The following is a 22681-nucleotide window of genomic DNA, read 5'->3' as shown; positions in this document are numbered from 1 at the left end:
ACTTCGGAAGACAGTCTGGTAGTTCCTCAAAATGATGAACAGTGAGTCACCAATTTCACCCTAGGTATCTATCTACTTGAGAGAAGCGAAAGCAAACACCAACATGAAAGCTAATAGACAGGGGTTTCCCTGGTGGCGCAGTGGTTAAGAATCCGCCTGCCAATGCAAGGGACACGGGTCCGAGCCCTCGTCCGGGAAGATCCCACATGCCGCGGAGCAACTAAGCCCGTGAGTCACAACTACTGAGCCTGTGCTCTAGAGCCCGTGAACCACAACTACTGAGCCCACATGACACAACTACTGAAGCTGCCGCAATGAGAAGCCCACGCACCGCAACAAAGAGTAGCCCCCACTGGCCGCAACTTGCGAAAGCCTGCGCGCAGCAACGAAGACCCAACACAGCCAAGAATAAATAAAATAAATAAATTTATAAGAAAAAAATTTTTTAAAAGGGTGCATAGATGTATAACTGATTCACTTCGCTGTACACCTGAAACTAACATAACATTGTAATCAACTATACTCCAACAAAGATTTTTTTAAAAATTAAAGATAATGAGCAGAATAAAAACAAAGAAACAAACAAAAACAATAGAACTTGGCAAATAAAAGACAATGTGAATTGCATAAGGAGCAAAATTACAGATGTTTCAGAGATCCAGCAGGTTAAGGAGATACTGACAAACCAATTATTTAGGATGTGCATGTCCCCACAAGGCAAAACTGCTTGCCAGCAACTGAAATACCAGTCTTGGGAATCTATATATCATCTGCTTTGTAGTTCCTTCCTATTATTCAACAGGGAACTGCTCCTCTTTAGTGAATAGGTATCTGTGTACACCACTGGGCTGCTTTGGGTCAACATGTGATTGACCATGAGAGCTTTCAGGGTATGCAGAACTGGAAAATATATTTTTAAAAATCTGCCCAACGCATTTGAGCAGAAGTGCTGGTTTCTATTTAAAACCTGTTTTTCTGCTGTATATACCAGGATGGGAGCAAAAGATACCTTAATACGTGTATACCGGGATGGGAGCAAAAGATGCCTTAAAACGTGTCACGTGCTGGAGACAAGGAGCTTGGTAAATGGATGTTTATCTTCTGTGTTTTTAGTATTGGGTGACTGAGGTTTTCTGAGTGGTTTATCATAAAACCACACTTCAGGTCTTGTTTCTGCTCACAGTCTTTTCAAATATCCAAATGTATTTCTCATCCTGAGCTCTTGGTAATAATAGATATAGAAAGCTCTCTAATGGTGATCAGTAGTACATGCTTGATTTTTTAAAATCATTAATAGAAGATCAATGATGTGGTTTTACCAGGAAAAAATACAGGGAGACCTCAGAGACATCAGTTTTTGCTCCAGACCACTCAGATAAAGTGAATATCGAAATTAAGGGAGTTACACAAATTTTTTTGTTTCCTGGTGCATAAAGTCATGTTCACACTATACAGTAGTCTACTAAGTGTGCAAGAGCATTGTGACTAAAACCTTGTACGTACCTTAATTTTTTAAAAGAGTTTATTGCTAAACCATTAGTTTAGCCATTAGTACACAAATGCTCTTGGGAAAAAATGGCACCCAAAGACTTGCTGGATGCGGGGTTGCCACATACCTGCAATCTGTAAAAATCAAAGTATTTGCAAAGTGCAATAGTCATAACAGGATAAAACATGTGCCTTTATTCATAGCTCAAATGACTGTCTATGTCTACCCAAAAAGAATATTAAGATAATCACAGATGGGAGGGAGACACAAGAGGGAAGAGATATGGGGATATATGTATATGTATAGCTGATTCACTTTGTTATAAAGCAGAAACTAACACACCATTGTAAAGCAATTATGCTCCAATAAAGATGTTAAAAAAAAAAAAGAATCACAGTATCAGATTTTTAGTATATTTCCAGAATGCAAACTCATAAATACAAATCTCAGTGCACTCTGATCATTAGAAACAAGCAGTTGAAAAGTAAATGTTTAAAATTTTATAAACATAGACTTTTAAAACTACTTGGGGGAATTCCCTGATGGTCCAGTGATTAGGACTCCGTGCTTCCACTGCAGGGGGCACAGCTTCGACCCCCGGTCAAGGAACGAAAATCCCACAAGCCGCATAGCGCAGCCAAAAAAAAAACCCTACTTGGTATTAAAACTAATTTTCTTTCGAGATGCTCAACACTGCTAATTATTAGAGAAATGCAAATCAAAACTACAATGAGGTACTACCTCACACTGGTCAGAATGGCCATCGTTAAAAAGTCTACAAATAACAAAAGCTGGAGAGGGTTTGGACAAAAGAGAACCCTTCTACACTGTTGGTGGGAATGTAAATTGGTGCAGTCACTATGGAGAATAGTATGGAGGTTCCTTAAAAAACTGAAAATAGAGCTACCATTATGATCCAGCAATCCCACTCCTGGGCATATATCTGGAGAAAACCATAATTTAAAAAGATACACGCACCCCAATGTTCATTGCAGCACTATTTACGATAGCCAGGACATGGAAGCAACCTAAGTGTCCATTGACAGATGAATGCATAAAAAGATACACACACACACACACACACACACACACACACGTATACTACTCAGTCATAAAAAAGAATGAAATAATACAATTTGCAGCAACACGAATGGACCTAGAGATTATCATACTACATGAAGTAAGTCAGACAGACTAATATCATATGATATCACTTATATGTGGAAACTAAAAAAATGATACAAATGAACTTATTTACAAAACAGAAACAGATTCACAGACTTAGAAAACAAATTTATGGTTACCAAGGGGGAAAGGTGGGGGGAGGGTAAATTAGGAGTTTGGGATTAACAGATACACACTACCATATATAAAACAGATAATCAACAAGGACCTACTGTATAGCACAGGGAACTCTACTCAATATTCTGTAATAACCTAAATGAGAAAAGAATCTGAAAAATAGATATATATATATATATGTATAACTGAATCACTTTGCTGTACACCTGAAATTAATACAACATTGTAAATCAACTATACTCCAATATAAAATGAAAATTTAAAAAAAGAAATGCTGAACACCAATGGGTTATCAGTAAAAACCAATATACCATCACAAGGAGATCCCGTTTCAGACACTTGAGATGGACAAAATTAAGGTGGATTCTCCACGTGCTGGAAATGGCGTGGAATAAACACTCGACTCCAGCCCAACATCCACACTTCCTAGTATTTTAAAAACATCCATAATCTACAACCTGGCAATTTTTGCCCACGAGTAAAAAATTTGTGATACATTTGATCCAGGAGACAAAAAGGAGTGTAACAGCATTGGTGACAGATCAAAAATTAACATGAGACGGGACTATCCCAGGTGGCGCAGGGGTTAAGAATCCGCCTTCCAATGCAGGGGACAAGGGTTTGATCCTTGGTGGGGGAACTAAGATCCCAAACTAAGATCCCACATGCCTGGGGGCAATTAAGCCTGCGCACCACAACTAGAGAAGCCTGCGTGCCGCATCGAAGAGCCTCGCAGGCCAAAACAAAAAATTTCTAAATTTAAAAAATAATAAATAAATAAATTAACATGAGACAACCATGAGCAAAATCCACAAGGGCTGGATGGAGGAGTTAACCGGGGGACCCCCTTCCTCTGACTGCAGCATGTGTGAAACAGACTGCGACTGAGAGCCACACAGAAGCCTTCCAAGTGATGTCACTGGTGTAGCACTGCTCATATTCACTTATCGCAAATTCAGCAGAAGCAAAATCAAATAAAACACTGCTCAGTGATGAAGGACAGAGATAAAGCTGCAAAGAACACCAAAAAGACCAGGACAGCTGTCACCCCGGGGGCTGCCCACTGGGAGATAAATAAGTTTATTGGACTTGTCTGTGGCTTTTGTTATACCTTGTCTATCTGAGTTACAATTCTTTGCCGTTCGCCAAAGAAAAGAAAATTTTTTTTGCTGGTAAATAACTGACTCATTTTTAAGGTCAACAGCCATTTCTTACCCAAACTTTGCTCAGCCTTCTCCCCCGGAGGCCCCTGACTTTGGGCCCCTCCTCAGCCCCCCGCACCCCGACCCTGAGCAACACTGAGCTGCAGAGCAAGCCCCTGCAGACCTGGGTCCATAATGCACTGACCACAGGGGGCCCGGACCCGACAAACAGCCTTGCTCTCAAGTCCTCACAAAGAAGAGATAAGCCCTTGGCAGTGGGTTAGAGGTGGTGGCACGTTTTTACACAAACATGTCTCCCAAATTGCGATTCTTAAGACCCCAAACAAAGTTTTGTTCTTTGCAGCCTAAATACAGATTTTCTACATGCGAAAGGAGGGCCTGGGGACCTCTTGAGTCAGTGGTCAGTCCAGTGGGCAAGGTCACTGTGGATCGGTGCCTTTTTTTTTTTTTTTGGCGGTGGGGCATGCCAGATTGAGATCCCCGAGCAGGGATAGAACCCATTCCCCTGCAGTGGAAGCGCAGTCTTAACCAATTGACGGCCAGAGAAGTCCCTGGGTCGGTGCCCTTTGTTTAAGCACAAAGACACTCTGCGATGTCACTGCGTGCAAGGAAGGGGCGGGCCTCGTGGGTTCTCCCTTGATACCCTCCCCCCATATCTGGCCTTGCCAGCTTCTCCGCATCCCATTTCTTCCCCCACATCATCAGGCTCACCCCCGCAAGCCCCTGAACTTTGGGTAGCACCCAGGGAACAATGAGGTTCAGAACAAGCCCCTGGTCAGCTTCTCAAGAGAATGAGCCCACCCAGGGGACCCTGTCCAGTCCAGCCTCGCTGGTCCCGCAGTCCGCGCACCGCCCTCACTCGCCCAACTTCCCTCCTCACACAGAAAAGCCCTTTTCTGTGCGGTTGGAGACGCTGGCACATCTCTGGGATCTGAACTTCGGCCCTATCGCAACAGTATTTGCAGTATTTGCAGTCTCCTTCACCATCTCTGGACTTGACTTGATGTGTCAGGTCCAGGGCGGATATCCCACAGCGCCTGACCATCCTTTCCTGCCTCGGACCCCCACTCAGCCGAGGACTCAGTCAAGACGGCTGGACCACAACCAGCGACTGAGGGCTGAAACTCAAGTCCGTACCTGAGGACAACACGCCGGGTCCCCACCCCGCGGCCGAGGGGGAGACTCGGGTCTCGACACGGGACAGGACGCCGGGTCCCCACCCCGAGGCCGAGGGGGAGACTCGGGTCTCGACACGGAACAGGACGCCGGGTCCCCACCCCGCGGCCGAGGGGGAGACTCGGGTCTCGACAAGGGACAGGACGCCGGGTCCCCACCCCGCGGCCGAGGGGGAGACTCGGGTCTCGACACGCGACAGGACGCCGGGTCCCCACCCCGTGGCCGAGGGGGAGACTCGGGTCTCGACACGGAACAGGACGCCGGGTCCCCACCCCGAGGCCGAGGGGGAGACTCGGGTCGGGACCCCGGGATGGGTGGGACGTGGGGAGATCCTGGCCCGCCGCCGCTTTCGATACGCTCTGGTCTATTCTACGCAGCCTCTTCCAAGTTCGGGCCCCGGGCCGCGCACTCACCATCTCACCGACTCCTTCCGGGTTCTCCGAAGCGTCCTCACCGCGGCCCTGCGACCTGGGCAGGTGAGAGCGATGGGAACGGAACACCTGAGGCCGCGCGGGTTCGCACAAGAGGCGGGGCTGCTGAGACAAACTTCCGCGGGCTGGGAACGCTCCCGCCGCGCGTCCTCATTGGACGGCTCTCCGGTGCCCGGGCTCTGATTGGATAGTAATCCGTGCCCCGCCCCTGCCCTGACGAACAGCCCTCCTGGTCCCTTCGGCCCAGATTGCTGTTTGTCCGGACCCCGCCCAGTCGCCGCTGATTGGACAGTTCAACCAGACCCCGCCCCTGCTCCTAAGTGACAGGCCACAGGCACACGCGTGTCTGATCCGCCCGCCTGGGACTTGGGCTCTGTGCAGAACGGGCTCTGGGTGCGGCGCACCCTGTGGCATCTGCCCACAGCTGGGCGGCTCCCCTGTGTCCTCCTCCTGCACCTGGAAGTCCAGACTCAGTTTCCCCGCGGATCGCTCCATATCCGGAGTGAAGATGAGAAAAGGCGGGACACGGCAAGGGCCGAGGTCACCGTGGAAATGTTCCCTTTAAGAACAGACTCGCAGTTACATCACCACATGCAAGGGAGGTTCACGTTAGGTTTTTAAGTGTGACCTTTGACACGGGAAAGCCCCGCCCTTCGTCCCCTCCCCCGCCTCTGGGGCTTGAGATCAGCAACTCAAGCGATCTGCCAAGTACCTTTCCCCCGTGGGAAGTCGGACCCTGAGGCCCCAGCCACCGAACAGGACTGGTCTCAGCACATCCACAGGTGTGAGACGCCGCAGTTCTCAGGTGTGCATTTTACACTGCAAGGAAATGTTTTTTAGATCTGTTTTTGAGTGTTGCTAGAAAATTTTGAAATATGAAAAGGCTGTGATATCCCTAAAGCAAATGAACTCCTATTTTAACTGATTGAAAAAAAAAAGCAATAAAAGCTTAATTAAGTTTGCGTTGGACCTGAAAATTCTTAAGGTTCTGATTATATTAGCCCAAAACAATCCTACATGCCGCGGGGCAACTAAGCCCATGCACCACAACTACTGAGCTCGCATGCCTCAAGAGAGAGCCCGCCTGCAGCAAACTACAGAGCCCACGCGGCCTGGAGCCCCTGCGCCACAACTAGAGAGAGTAAACCCACACGCCACAACTAGAGAGAAGACCGCATGCCACAATAAAGAGCCAGCGGGCCGCAACGAAGATCCCGCCTACTGCGACTAAGACCCAATGCAGACAAATAAATAAATAAATATTTAAAATAAATAAATAAGCCCAAAACATTTATAGCATTTCATATGACTGCTCATTTCAGAAAATACCCTCCAACTTGAGATGGAGTAAAAAAGTATAAACTTCAATACAACTGGCCATTTTACTTATAAACATAATTATGAAAATTCATTTTTTGTGGTTTGTGGAAAGGTTTTATTCACTCATTAAAATTATAGTTCAGGAGGACAAATTTTAAAATGCTTTCCTATGGTAGAAAAGTGACTTCCAATTACAAGTAAATTACTTACGATTCCTATTTTTAATTTTTTTTTCATTTTGTGAATTAATAATGAATGCTGGGACTTCCCTGAGGGCGCAGTGGTTAAGAATCCACCTGCCAATGCGGGGGACACAGGTTCGAGTCCTGATCTGGGAAGATCCCACAAGCCGCGGAGCAACTAAGCCCGTGCGCCACAACTACTGAGCCCGCGTGCCACAATTACTGAAGCCCGCGCGCCTGGAGCCTGTGCTCTGCAACAAGAGAAGCAACCGCAATGAGAAGCCCACGCACCTGAATGAAGAGTAGCCCCCCCCCCTTCACGACAACTAGAGAAAGCCCGCGGGCAGCAACGAAGACCCAACGCAGCCAAAATTAATTAATTAATTAAAATAATAATAATAATGAATGCTGTTTCGAAAAACTTAGCCTGAGATTTAGAAATCTAAGAGTTATGGAGGAAGAATGTCAGCTGCCACATCAGTAAACAAAGGAAGTTGCCGCCATTAAGTCAGCTTCCAAGGCAGCCGCCCCCAACTGTGCACCCCAGGGGATTCAGGATGGAGAAAAGCAGGATACTGGCCCTAGATACTTAAGGTGCCTATCAAAGGAATGATTTCGATCAGCCCAGAGTCTTGCATCTTCCCATACCTAGAAAAGCACTAAATTCATTAACTTGAGATGTCTGGTTTTCTTTAATTAACAGTAATCTTTCGATGTTTCTACTACCCGATTTTTTGTTGCAAAATTCCTATCCATCCTGGTTCCTCCCTTACCTCTTCAGAGAGGTCCCTCAGGGCGATCTGAGAAGCCGTCTTCTGACTTTCAATCCTCAGAAAGTCTGCCAAGTATAACGTAATTCTCCACTTTTAGGTTGTGCTTTTTTTTTTCAGTCCACAATTGTGAATCACTATGTTGTACACCTGAAAATTCTATAATATTATACATCAACTATACCTCAATTTTTAAAAAATTAAATAAAAATAATTTTAGAATTTTAACTTTTTTAAAATTCTTCAAACAAAAATAATGCGGTTGGGAAAATGATGCTGAGAAATAAAATACTGTCTGCCATATCAGTAAACAAAGGATGTCACAGTCATCAGCGATTGCACCCACCTCCTACAGTGAGCCGGTGAGCCCTGAGGGAACTCAGGAAGGAAATAAAGAATACCTGCCATCTAGCAGCCATCAGACTGCAGCCACTCCCTGGTAAGCCCTGAGGAAACTCAGGATGTTTCAGGATACTGGCCCCAGAGAGCTGAAGTGCATATCAAAGGAATGATTTCAGTGAGCCAAGACTCTTGCAACTTCCCATACATAGAAAAGTGCCAAATTCCTTAACTCGAGATATCTGGTTTTCTTTAATTAACAATAATCTTTGGACGACTACCTGCCCTTTATTGCAAAACTTCTATATAACCTGGCTTCTCGCCTCGCCTCGCCTCCTTGGAGCAGTTTCTCAGTTATCTGCAACACTGTCTCCCGGGCTGCAGTCCTCATTGTGCCCCAAATAAAACTTAACTCGCAGCTCTCATGTTGTGCATATATTTCTTTTAAGTCAACACGAGGTTCGGCTGCTCACTGCTCATATGCCAATAATTCAAGAGGCAAGTGTCGGTAGGAAAGAAAGGGGCTTTAATCAGAAAAGCTGGCAATCTGGGGAGAAAGTGGACTTGTGTCCAGAGACCAACTCCAAAGATTCTGCTTAGCCATGACAGTTTTTAAAGGGGGAAAAGGGGGGTGGGGGAGAATCTCAGTGAATCATGGAGGCAGGAGGTTGAGTTCTGCATCCTGCTCCATTGCGAGCAGACTGGCTGACTCTCTTCAGATGTTATCTTGCCTGTGTGATCTGCCTGCAGGATTGCTAAGGGGGCTGTTGGGGATAGAGAGCTAGTCATTTTTTACCTGCTTTATTCTTCATTCTTCCTTTCCATCTAGGAAAAGAACCACCAGGTTAGACAAGGCATGGTGTACATTCAGGAGAGCATAAGTCAGGAGTTAGTATCAACTGCTTAGTGATCTCATTCCTATAATTAGGTCTTTTAAGGTTAGTGGGGGACAGAAATGGGTAACAGGAAAGGGGCAAAAGAGGTGCTTTCAATCCCTATTATATGCACCTCAGCTATCTAGGGCCAGTTTCCTGTGCTTTCTCATCCTGAGTCTCCTCAGGGTGCACCTCGGGAGCAGCTGTAATGTGATGGCTTGACAGCTGCAACATCCTTTGTTTACTGATATGGCAGGCAACATTTTTCATTCAGAGTGTTTCTCATTGGTCGTAAATCCCACCAATGTTTGGGAGATATCTCATGACCAATTTTGTCCCATGGTGCTAGGAAAGCTCATTCCTAGATCAGGTAAAGATTCTGTTGATATGCCAATTTTTGGATTAGGCCTTGTTTTTTAAAAAATATATTTATTTATTTATTTATTTATGGCTGCATTGGTTCTTCGTTGCTGTGCGCAGGCTTTCTCTAGTTGCAGCAAGCGGGGGCTACTCTTTGTTGCAGTGCACGGGCTTCTCATTTCGGTGGCTTCTCTTGTGGAGCACAGGCTCTAGGCGCATGGGCTTCAGTAGTTGTGGCACGCAGGCTCAGTAGTTGTGGCGCACGGACTTAGTTGCTCCGTGGCATGTGGGATCTTCCCGGACCAGGGATCAAACCTGTGTCCCCTGCATTGGCAGGCGAATTCTTAACCACTGTGCCACCAGGGAAGTCCCGGATGGGGCCCTGTTGATAATTTAAAATTCTCTGGATCACCTGTCTTACTAGTTTACTATGATCCAGGAAATGTTTTCCCCTGTTGCTTTTTCCCATACCTAGAATTACACTATTACAATTGTTCTGTCTAGAGTTATAAATGAGATCTATTTCTTCAAGATGTTTAGCCATCATCAATTTTGTTGGAGGCCTGGTTACATACTGGGTAATGTAAGAGACAACAATCTTATAAAATAGACAGGATATAAGTAATATACCTAGTAACATTAATGAAGTCAAAAGTAGGGATTTAAGCCATAAGCTTCCAGAACAAAACCAGCTTCCCAAAAGATCACCAAGGCTAGGAAGTAGGTCATCTAAGGCAGCAATCTGATTTTTCAGGTAGCTTATTAAATGTATTATATTGGAGTATTCATCTTGTATGAAAACACAGGATTCAGTTTGAATTATGGCACAGGTGCCTCCTTGAGATGCTGTAAGGATATCAAGGACCATATGATTTTGTAACACAGATTTCCTCATCATAGAGACCTCAGAATTCAGTAGACTAATAGCCTGGTTACTATCATTTAAGGCCTTATGGTGAATTCTGTTAAGGCTTCACTGTGGGAAATTACATCTTCCAGTCCTACTGAAGGCACAAAATAGCTGCTAAGTGATCCTACCAGTGAAACACAGATCTTTTGGTCCATCGGGCTCATATTGATGGTAAATTTGCTGGGGTTGCGTCTAAGGGAATCCTAAAGTACATCTTCCTATCCATCCTGGTAGAAGTCAGGGCCATAGGTTGAACCCACAAAGCCATCGAGTCTCATTAGGTGCGACCCATTATATTCCTGGTCACCTGACCCAAAATGTTCCATACCAATCACTGTTTTTTTTTTTTTTTTTTTGGCCACAGCAAACGGCTTGTGGGATCTTAGTTCCCCGACCAGGGATCGATCCCGCACACTCAGCAGTGAAAGCACAGAGTCCTAACCACTGGACCGCCAGGGAGTTCCCCAGTCACTATCTTGAAGGGAAATGAAATGACATATTGGCATTTTTTATAAGGTACCCAGCCTAATTTCCTAGTGTTGTTAGGCTGATTATCTTCAGTATGATTTAATTGTTCACAACACATGGCGGGGGCCTTTAAACTTAGACGACCATAGCCTGGTGTTAGCCAAATAAATCCATCCCATAACTGAGGGAAGGTCCCTCCTAGTAATCAAGAGGTGACTTTTTTTAATTTTATTTTATTTATTTATTTATTTTTGGCTGTGTTAGGTCTTCGTTGCTGCGCGTGGGCTTTCTCTAGTTGCGGCGAGCGGGGGCTACTCTTCGTTGCGGTGTGCCAGCTTCTCATCGCTATGGCTTCTCTTGTTGCGGAGCACGGGCTCTGGGCGTGCAAGCTTCAGTAGTTGCAGCACAGGGGCTCAGTACTTGTGGCTCACGGACTCTGGTGTGCAGGCTCAGTAGTTGTGGCGCTTGGGCTTAGTTGCTATGTGGCATGTGGGATCTTCCTGGGCCAGGGATTGAACTCGTGTCCGTTCCCTGCATTGGCAGGTGGATTCTTAACCATGCGCCACCAGGGAAGTCCCAAGAGGTGACATTTTTTAATTGAAATTTAGCTCATTGTTCTGATTGAGCTTGAGTAACCTTAAGGGAAAACTCATATTTATGGCCAGGGTCAGAATAAATATGTTGGATTGCCCAAGTCCAATCTGGTAATATCAGGAGTGGCCCGGACAGAACTAAAGCTTCTTTCTTTTAAAATAAATTTTTTAAGGCCCATCCAATAAGAGCCTTGGAGAGGAGAAACCCACCAACATAAAAGAGAAGTACTGGATGCAGGTAATTGACCACAAACCCAACAACTGGATTGATTTCTAAAATTCACATAGGATCAAGCCCATGACGGAAAAACATTTGATTTGTGGGCAAAAGCCCAAGAAATCAAGAAGAAAACATTATAAATAATCTTATGGGTCAGGTCCAGCCTCTTGGGATAGCTGTCTACTTCTGATGTTGCCTCTTCTGGTCCTGGCATTGGTGTTTCTTTCTTTTTAGAGCATCATTAGAGCATCACTTTAAGGTGAGTTTGAGGTCAGCAGTTCTCTGTGTAGACCAGTCCAGTGCAAGGGCCCTTTTTAGGTGGGAAATGTAAATCCAAGAGTCAATTCCTTTCAGTGCGGTTTTATTTTTAATATTTATTTATTTATTTATTTAGGCTGCGCCGGGTCTTAGTTGCGGCACGCGGGATCTTCATTGCGGCACGCGGGATCTTTTAGTTGCAGCATGCGGACTTCTTTAGTTGCGGTATGTGGACTCTTGGTTGTGGCATGCATACAGGATCTAGTTCCCCGACCAGGGATCAAACCCGGGCCCCCTGCATTGGGAGCACGGAGTCTTACCCATTGGGCCACCAGGGAAGTCCCAATTCCTTTCAGTTTTAATGCACTTGAGTTAGTTAAAAGAACCTGATAAGGGCCCTTCCATCTAAGGTTGGAGGGAGGCTTTTAAATGACGGCTTTTCCATTATACATAATCTCCTGTTTGTAAGTCATGGGGCATCTGATCGTCATCTGAGGATCAATTACTGTGATAAGCTTCAGATACAAGCTTAGAATGTCCTGTTAAAGTATGAAGGTTCCTTAAAAAACTAAAAATAGAGCTACCATATGATCCTGCAACCCCACTCCTGCGTACATATCTGGAGAAAACCATAATTTGAAAAAATACATGCGCCCCAATGTTCACAGCAGCACTATTCACAATAGCCAAGACATGGAAACAACCTAAATGTCCATCAACAGATGAATGGATAAAGAAGATGTGGTATGCATGTATAATATAATAAAATATTATTCAGCCATAAAAAAGAATGAAATAATACCATTTGCAGCAACACGAATGGACCTAGAGATTATCATACTAAGTGAAGTAAGACAGAGAAATATCATATGATATCATTTATATGCGGATCTAAAAAACAAAAAAGATACAAATGAACTTATATACAAAACAGAAACAGACCCACAGACATATAAAACAAAACTTATGGTTACCAAATGGGAAATGGGGTAGAGGAGGGATAAATTAGGAGTTTGGGATTAACATATACAGACTACTATATATAAAATAGATAACCAACAAGGACCTACTGTATAGTACAGGGAAATATACTCAATATTTTGTAATAACCTCTAAGGGAAAAGAATCTGAATCACTTTCCGGTATACCTGAAACGAACACAACATTATAAACCTACTATACTTCAATAAAAAAAAAAAGAATGTCAGGGGCTTCCCTGGTGGCGCAGTGGTTGAGAATCTGCCTGCCAATGCAGGGGACACGGGTTCAAGCCCTGGTCTGGGAAGATCCCACATGCCGCGGAGCAACTAGGCCCGTGAGCGACAACTACTGAGCCGGCGCGTCTGGAGCCTGTGCTCCGCAACAAGAGAGGCCGCAACAGTGAGAGGCCCGCGCACCGCGATGAACAGTGGCCCCCGCTCGCCGCAACTAGAGAAAGCCCTCACACAGAAACGAAGACCCAACGCAGCCAAAAATAAATAAAGAAAGAAAGAATGTCCTGTTGATAATTCCGTTAAGCCTTTGCAATAACGTAATATATCTCCCTTCAATAATCTAGGTTCATATAATCCCTCATCCAATCTCATTGGTCTCCCCATGATAATCTCAAAGGGAGACAAATGATGTTTGCCAAAAGGGGTGGATCTGAGGTTGAGGAGAACCAATGAAAGGACCTTAGGCCAGGGTGAGGAATAAGCATTCATAATTTTAGCCAATTGAGGGTTTTAAAAAATATTTATTTATTTATTCATTTTATTTATTTATTTAGGCTCCACCAGGTCTTAGTTGCAGCACGTGGGCTTCTTAGCTGCAGCATGCGGACTCTTAGTTAGTTGTGGTATGCAGATTTCTTTAGTTGGGGCATGCACGCAGGATCTAGCTCCCCACCAGGGATCGAACCCGGGCCCCCTAGCCAACTGAGTTTTAATTGTTCCGTGTGTCTTTCTACAAACCCAGAAGACTGGGGTTGATTGGCACAATGGAACTCTTGCATAATCAGCCAAATCTTACAAATTTCTTTAACAATTTGTCCAATAAACTGAGTTCCTCTATCGTGATGTAGTTGTGAGGGGATTCCACAAGTGGGAATCACTCTTTCTAAAATCAGTTTCCTGGGACTTCCCTGGTGGTCCAGTGGGTAAGACCCCACTCTCCCAATGCAGGGGGCCCGGGTTTGATCCCTGTTTGGGGAACTAGATCCTGCATGCATGCCACAACTAAGAGTTCGCATACTGCAACTAAAGATCCCGCGTGCCTCAACTAAAGATCCCGTGTGCCACAACTGAAGATCCTGCATGCTGCAACTAAGATCCGGCGCAGCCAAAATAAATAAATTAAAATAATAAATAAATAAATAAATATTAAAATCAATTTCCCTACTGATTGTGCTGTGGCACATCTACATGGGAATGCCTCAGCCCAGTGTGAAAACGTACAAATCATAACAAGAACATATTGATAACCATGGGAAGGAGGCATCTGTATAAAACCAATCTGGCATACTTCAAAAGGACCCACAGGTAATGGAAAATGTCCTTGAGAACAATAGATTGGCTTCCATGGGTTATATTTGGGAAAAGGACTGTATCCTGAATAGACCTTCAGAGCTATAGTAAAAGAAGTCTTCCAAAAATATTGTTTACCCCATAACACCATCTTATCTGGGTTCCAATGGGTTAACTCATGAGTATATTGTAAAATAGGATATTGAGCTCCAAACAGAAGGACAGGCTTCCCTTTTGGGCCTATCCACAGCTCTGTGTTGGAGCTGAATCTTCCTGCATTCTGTGTCCAGGTGTCTTTTTCTTTGTCTGGTATCATTCTCTGAAACTTGAACAATATGTCAGTAAGGTTACTGGGAGGCTGAAAGGGAAAGGCAGTGGTTGGTTGGTCCTTGTTGGTTTGTAAAGCTTCTGCTTGGGAGCGTTATCCACTAGAGAATTTCCTTTTGCTTCTGCAGTGTCAGCCTTAGAATGACCTGATGCCTTAACAATGGCAAGTGCCCTTGGTAGCAGAATTGCATCTAGGGACTTCCCTCGTGGTGCAGTGGTTAAGAATCCACCTGCCAATGCAGGCGACACAGGTTCGAGCCCTGGTCCGGGAAGATCCCACATGCCGCGGAGCAACTAAGCCGGTGAGCCACAACTACTGAGCTTGCGCTCTAGAGCCCACAAGCCACAACTACTGAGCCCCCGTGCCACAACTACTGAAGCCCGCGCACCTAGAGCCCGTGCTCCGCAACAAGAGAAGCCACCGTAATGAGAACCCTGCCCACCGCGACGAAGAGTAGCCCCTGCTCGCCACAACTAGAGAAAGCCCGTGGGCTGCAACAAAGATGCAATGCAGCCAGAATAAATAAATTAAAAAAAAAAAAAAAGAATTGCATCTAGTAACTCCACTACTTATTTCCCATTTTTTAAAATTTAAGTATAGTTGATTTTCAATGTTGCATTACTTTCCACTGTCCAGCAAAGTGATTCAGTTATGCATATATATATATATATATATATATATATATATATATACATTCTTTTTTATACATATATTCTTTTCCAATATGGTTTATCACAGGATATTGAATATGGTTCCCTGTGCAATACAGTAGGACCTTGTTGTCTATCCATTCTATATATAATAGTTTGCATCTGCTAACCCCAAACTCCTAACCCATCCCTCCTCCACCACCCCCTCTGCCTTGGCATCCACAAGTCTATTCTCTATGTCTGTGAGTTTGTTTCTGTTTTGTAGATAGGTTCATTTGTGTCTGTTTCCCATTTCTGATACACTGTCCTGAGGATGTTAAAAAGTCCTCTTTGAACTTCCCCGGCTGTCCAGTGGTTAAGACTCTGTACTTCCAATACAGGGGATGCAGGTTCGATCCCTGGTTGGGGAACTAAGATCCCACAGGCAGCAAGGCCCAAAAAAAAAAAAAAAAAAAAAAAAAAAAGTCCTCTTGTTTCCAAAGCGTACCAAAATCATATGCCACTCCAAAAGCATACTAGCTGTGTAAATATTAGCAAATTTTCCTTTTGCCAACCAACAGGCTCTTATTAGTGCTATTAATTCAGCCTGCTGAGCAGAAGAGATATAAGGCAAGGGACCATTTTCAAAGATAGACACTGGAGAAACAATGGCATAGCCAGCCTGGTACCTTCCATGAGGTCCTTGTAGATATGAACCATCAGTGAGTAATATAAAATCAGAATTATCCATTGGGCTTTCTCGAAGGTCAATCCTAGGAGATAAAAGATTGTCAGTTAATAAAAATAGAGTTACCATATAAGCCAGCAATCCCACTCGTGGGCATATATCTAGACAAAACTATAATTCAAAAAGATACACGCACCCCTATGTTCACAGCAGCACTATTTACAATAGCCAAGGCATGGAAACAACCTAAATGTCTATCGACAGATGACTAGATAAAGAAGATGTGGTATATACATACAATGGAATATTACTCAGCCATAAAAAAGAATGAAATAATGCCATCTGCAGCAACATGGATGGCCCTAGAGATTATCATACTAAGTGAAGTAAGTCAGAAAGAGAAAGACAAATACCATATGATATCACTTATATGTGGAATCTAAAATACGACACAGGGAATTCCCTGGCGCTCCAGTGGTTAGGATTCCATGCTCTCACTGCTGAGGGCCCGGGTTCAATCCCTGGTCAGGGAACTAAGATCCCACAAGCCTCGCGGTGCAGCCAAAAATAAAAAAATAAAATAAAGTAAAATACAACACAAATGAACTTATCTACGAAACAGAAACAGACTCACAGACATAGAGAACAGACCTGTGGTTGCCAAGGGAAGGAGGTGGAGGTGAGAAGGAGTAGGAGTTTGGGGTTAGCAGATGCAAACTATTATATATAGGATGCATAAACAAGGTCCTACTGTCTAGCACAGGGAACTATATTCAATATCCTGTGATAAACCATAATGGGAGAGAATATGAAGAAGAGTATATATATACTTATAACCGAATCACTTTGCTGTACAGCAGAAATTAACAACTCTACTTCAATAAAAAATAATAATAATAATAATAATAAAATAGAGTAGCCAATTCACCATCTATGGCTTCTAAAAAGGCAGAGTTAAGTAGAGGATCATTTTGGTGGTTAGAGAATGAGTCAGGTGTCACGCCTGAATATTGTTTCGAAGTTTTCTCGAAGCCCTCAAAGTAATCCGGTTTTGATTCCTCTGGTCTTTGTCTACATTGCTGAATCTTTGACCAGTCTAAGGCTTTGGGGAAAAGCCCTGGGATAAGTCTGAGTAATTTACCAGACAACTGTCTGCATTCAGCTCCAGTCTGCGGGCTACGTAGATGGAAATTCTCTAAGGGCGTCTTTCAGCCTGCTTTCTCTATCCACTCCTGTGCTTCACTTTCAGAAACTAACAGCTATATTAATTGATATAGATCTGCAAAGCTGGGCTCATAGGTTCGGATGGTTAACTCAAACTCCTTAGCAAATCCCGGTGGATCTTGACTAGCTTTGGGAAATTCCTTAGCTAAAGCTCTAAGTTCTGCTCTGGTCCAAGGGTGTGCACCTAAGCACCAAGGACAGTTCACCTCTCCCTGTAACAGGTTTCTCCACAAAGGGAGCTATGATTGCTTCTGATTTTCTGTCTTCCTTTGCTGGGAAAGGGGAAGCAGCAGGAGGCGAGGCTGATGGGAGGAAGAGAGAGAGAGAGATAGCCTCGGGATCAGGCATTTCAGATAAAAGAGGGAGAGACAGAGTTAAGGCTAATGGCTTTTTAAATTCCAATATACACCTCAGCTATCTGGGGCCAGTATCCTGGGCTTTCTCATCCTGAGTCTCCTCAGGGTGCATCATTGGAGGGGGGTGGGTGGCTGCAGAGGCTGACAGCTTGATGGGGGACATCCTGTCTCCACCTTGAGTTCCCTCGGGGCTCACCTTCGGGGGTGGCTGCAACATCCTTTGTTTACTGATAGGGCAGGCAGCATTTTAATTTTTTATATTTATATTTTTATTTTTGGCTGCCCCGCGGGGCTTTGGGATCTTAGTTCCCCGAACAGGGATTGAATCCGGGCCCCCCAGCAGTGAAAGCACTGAGTCCTAACCACTGGACCACCAGGGAATTCCCAGCAGGTAGCATTTTTAATTCACAAAGAGTTGAAAACAAGACCTCCTGCCAACCCAGAAAACCTCTCGCAAACATAGAAAAGAAAGAAAACAGATATAGAGTCATAGGTGTAGAAAACAAATTTATGGTTACCAGGGAGAGAAAGGGGGGAGGGATAAATTGGGAGATTGGGATTGACATACACACACTATTATATATAAAATAGATAACTAATAAGGACCTACTGTATAGCACAGGAAACTCTGCTCAATATTATGTAATGACCTATATGGGAAAAGAATCTAAAAAAGAGTAGATATATGTATATGTATAACTTATTTGCTGTACAGCAGAAACTAACACAGCATTGTGAATCAACTATACTCCAATAAAAATTTTTTTAAAAAATAGAAAACTTTTATTCTTGACAGCACTAAGCCAAAATGCGAGGCACATCGCAGGCAATCCGCTAAGAGGTTGCAAAAACAGAAAAACATTTCGTCCCCGTTTGGAGCCAGGTGGATGCAACTCATGAATACCTGTTCTCAAGATAAGCCATAACCAGTCCTCAGGTGAGAGTCCCCGAGAGCATCGGTCACGCTTAGTTCAAATTCACTCCTCCTGGTAATTGGGTGACCGTCTGCGTTAGTTAACTGACTTTATTCAAAGGCAAAACCCACTTTTACCTTTAGGACAGGAGGGAGTTTTGCACAGAGGGGCACGGGCTCCCCTGACAACTGCATTTCAGGGAGAAGGCTCTCAGGTCCTCCCGAAAGGCTCCCGGGTGGTAAAGCTGGCAAGAGCCTTATTTAGTTTTTAAAAAGGTTTATTTACATTTCAAAGGACAGAGAAAGAATTTATCCCACCGCACGTTCTCTAAAGAAAATGCTCTACAAAAAGGAGGAGGGATAAATCTCTTTCCTTATTTTCAACAGGGAGAGTTAGGGCTCTTGTTCTCAATTTGATTTGCCCTTACATCTGTTAAAAAAAAAGAAAAAAAGAAAGAAAAAAACCATGGTTAAGTTTCAAGGGACCGGAATGAAAGATTTTAGAAGCTCTTCCAAACCAAGATTGGAATCAAAACTGGGAGGGGGTGACCTAATATGGTGAAGAAAATATTGGAAAACTGGATATTGTTTCATGCTTAAAATCGCCTTTGAAATATTATGGAGAAGTCCAATACGTGGCACTCAGAAAAGAATGCACTAAACGTTGTACGCTACGTTTAATCATTTTAAGTTAAAAAAATCGTGTTCAGATTGTGAATGAAAAATGTTGCCTGCCATATCAGCAGACAAAGGGTGCTGTGGCCATAAAGCCATCAGCCACTACCAGCCCTACCCCGCCGCCCCCGAGCCCCGAAAGTGAGCCAGGAGGGAACTCAGGATGGAGACAAAGGGGCTGCTGCCTGCCAAGCCCTCGGTCACTGCAGCCACCCCCCAAAACGGTGCACCCTGGGGGCGGTGGCGGGGGTGGGGGGGGATTCAGGATGAGAAAGAACAAGATACTGGTCCTAGATAGTCAAGGTGCACAGCAAAGAAATGATTTCAATGAGCCCAGACTCTTGCGTCTTCACATACCCAGAAAAGTGCTAAATTCATTAACTTGAGATGTCTGGATTTCTTTTTTTTTTTTTCCTTTTATTTTTTTGTATGTTGGCCACACCAAGTGGCATGTGGGATGCTTCCCGGACCAGGAATCGAACCCATGCCTCTGCAGTGAAAGGTCCAAATCCTAACCACTAGGCCACCAGGGAACTCCCTGGTTTTCTTTAGTTAACAGTAATCCTTTTGCTGTTCCAACTACCTGGGTTTTGTTGCAAAACTTCTCTGTATCCTGGTTCCTCCCTTACCTCTTTGGAGCAGTCCCTCAGAGCGATCTGAGAAGCTGTCTTCTGGGCTTGAGTCCTCAGAACATCTCCCAAATAAAACATAATTCTCAACGTTTAGGTTGTGCATTTTTTTTCCGTCGCCAAGCTTAAGGAATAAATAATAAACGGGCACCGTAGACTGGGCACCCACACTTATGAACAGAGTGAGGCAGCTCTTGGTCTTTTGAGGGTGCCCCACTCTGACTGCTACTCCCCCAGCCCCCAGCTGTCACCACCACCCTGAATTTTGTGGTAATTCTTCATAACTTGTATCATCTATTATTTATTACTAAGCAGGGTTGGGTGTAATTCTGCCTCCTTTGAAATTTCAGAAGCTATTCCTGGAATTACCCTGAAAAGCCTTTCCTGTGGTGTGTGTGTGTCTATGTGTTATTACCAGGCTCTGTTCAACCGAGTGTGTGCAGTTTCTTTTCTTTTTTTAAAATAATTAATTAACTAATTTTATTTTTGGCCGCGTTGGGTCTTCGTTGCTGCGCGCAGGCTTTCTCTAGTTGCAGCGGGCGGTGGGCTACTCTTCCTTGTGGTGCGCGGGCTTCTCATTGCGGTGGCTTCTCTTGTTGCGGAGCACGGGCTCTAGACGCGCGGGCTTCAGTAGTTGTGGCGCGCGGGCTTCTGTAGTTGTGGCGCACGGGCTTAGCTGCTCCACGTCATGGGGGATCTTCCCGGACCAGGTCTCGAACCCGTGTCCCCTGCATTGGCAGGCGAAGTCTCAACCACTGCGCTACCGGGGAAGTCCCTGTGTATAGTTTCTTAAGCTCACCTAGTGTTTCCCTCAGAGAAAACTGCACCCAAACAAATGTGAAATTCATGTTATGCTCAATTCGCTCCCTTATATGGAAGTCATCTTGTACCCCATCTGTGCTCAAAACGCAGGTGTTCAGGCAGCCCTGACAGTGCCTGTCCTGGACTAAGAATGGTGCCTGCCCCATCAGTAAACAAAGGATGCTGGGGCTGGCCAACCAGCAGCCCCTGCAGCCGCCCTCAGCGGTGCACCCTGGGGCGATTCAGGATGGAGAAAAGCAGAATACTGGCGCTAGATGGTTAAGGTGCATAGCAAAGGAATGATTTCAATCAGCCCAGACTAAAACAGAATAGAGGGACTTCCCTGGTGGTCCAGTGGGTAAGACTCCGCGCTCCCAAGGCAGGGGGCCCGGGTTCGAGCCCTGGTCTGGGAAGATCCCACATGCCGCGGAGCAACTGGGCCCGTGAGCCACAACTACTGGGCCTGCGCGTCTGGAGCCTGTGCCCCGCAATGGGAGGGGCCGCGACAGTGAGGGGCCCGCGCACCGCGATGAAGAGTGGCCCCCGCTCGCCGCAACTAGAGAAAGCCCTCGCGCAGAAACGAAGACCCAACACAGCCTTAACGAAAGAAAGAAGCTTTCATTTTAAAAAACAAAAAAAAGAAGACTCATACAGGGACTTCCCTGGTGGCGCAGTGGTTGAGAATCTGCCTGCCAATGCAGAGGACACAGGTTCGATCCCTGGTCCAGGAAGATCCCACAGGCCGCGGAGCAACTAAGCCCGTGTGCCAAAACTACTGAGCCTGTGCTCTAGAGCCCACGAGCCGCAATTACTGAAGTCCGTGCGCCTAGAGCCCGTGCTCGGCAACAACAGAAGCCACCTCAATAAGAAGCCTGCACACCGCAACGAAGAGTAGCCCCTGCTCGCCACAACTAGGGAAAGCCCATGCGCAGCAACGAAGACCCAATGCAACCAAAAATAATAATGATAAAATAAAATAAAAATAATTTTAAAAAATTAAAAAAAAAAAAACCATCCGGAACAGGCAAATCTACAGAGAGTGCATCTGTGGTTGTCAGGGGCTGGGGAAAGAGGGTGGGGACTGACTACTAATGGGCAGGGGGTCTTGTTTTGGGGGTGATGAGAATGTTCTGGAACTAGAACAGCGGTGATGGCTGCACAACCCTGTGAATATACTATAAACAAGTGAATTGGACAGTTTAAAATGGTGACTTTTATCATATGTGAATTATATCTCAACTTTAAAATGTTAGAAAGAAAGAAAGAAAGAAACGGCTGGACAAAGGTGAGTAAAACCAGGCAAACCCCATAGAGATATCTTAAAACATGGGCCCCAAAATGTGAAGGGAAATGTGGGGAAGCAGCATCCAGCACTGGGTAGAGAACAGGGCTGGTGTTGACCTCCGAGGGGTCTGCTGATGTTGGCAACAAAGGGTAGAAATGGCAAATACTTTCTTTTTTTTTTAATTTAGTTTTTTCTCCAGGTGCCCTGGAGAATTTTTCCATCCAGAGTCCCTGACTCTTCTTGGTCCCACTGGGAGATCCTGGGAGGTCTGTGCGGCTTCCTGATCGCACAGGAAGATGCGGGATGGATGGTGTAGGAGGACGCAGCCCCGAACTACAAATCCGTCCCAGACTGGAGCCGATACTGCCGTCTCCAGGGCTCCGAGGATTGGCAAATCTGACTCTAGACCTGCCGTCGGGGACCCAAACGTCTGTGGACACAGGTGATGGTTTTCAAGGGACCAAATTCCCCAGCCGCCCTCACCCTGCCCGCCAAGGGGATCAGGAAACAGGAGGTTGAGTCACTGCTGGGGAAACGTGGCCGCCTGGGGAGGGCTCTTCACTGAGGGCAGGTCCCGGTGCTGTTCCCACGGCTCCCGAATCCGGGGAAGACTCCAGCAAGAGCAGAAGCCAAATAAACACACCTTGCCTTAAGGTGTGAACCTGCCTGTTCTCACCCAGGTGAGCTTGCCCCTGGACACGGGGACATGTCTGGCGACCTCTGGGATTGTTACCACTGGGGGGCTCCCGGCATCGAGGGGGCGGGGCCAGGGATGCCACTCCGAACCCCGCAG

The 22681-nt window shown here is 45.3% G+C and overlaps 1 protein-coding gene across 14 annotated transcripts in view; it reads right to left on the bottom strand.

Annotated features, from left to right (window-relative positions):
* Positions 1-22681, bottom strand: part of LOC309656639 (uncharacterized protein) — a 208396-nt gene that overhangs the window by 167321 nt on the left and 18394 nt on the right. For 4 of the 14 annotated variants that reach the window (XR_014261456.1, XR_014261457.1, XR_014261458.1 and 1 more), the window contains exon 1: positions 5544-5791. Coding sequence is in view for 1 of the 14 variants with exons in the window: in XM_082453285.1 (XP_082309411.1) it covers positions 19803-19867 (65 nt within the window). In the remaining 13 variants the exon portion in view is untranslated. Of the gene's footprint in view, positions 1-5543; positions 13585-16006; positions 16091-19802; positions 19868-22681 lie in introns of those variants that run through there. The other 10 variants (XR_014261450.1, XM_082453285.1, XR_014261461.1 and 7 more) reach the window with 8 other exon arrangements.

The sequence above is a fragment of the Balaenoptera physalus genome (genome assembly GCF_965194825.1).
Source record: "Balaenoptera physalus genome assembly, chromosome: 3".
NCBI lineage: Eukaryota > Metazoa > Chordata > Mammalia > Artiodactyla > Balaenopteridae > Balaenoptera > Balaenoptera physalus.
This window is presented reverse-complemented; position numbering and strand designations above follow the sequence as displayed.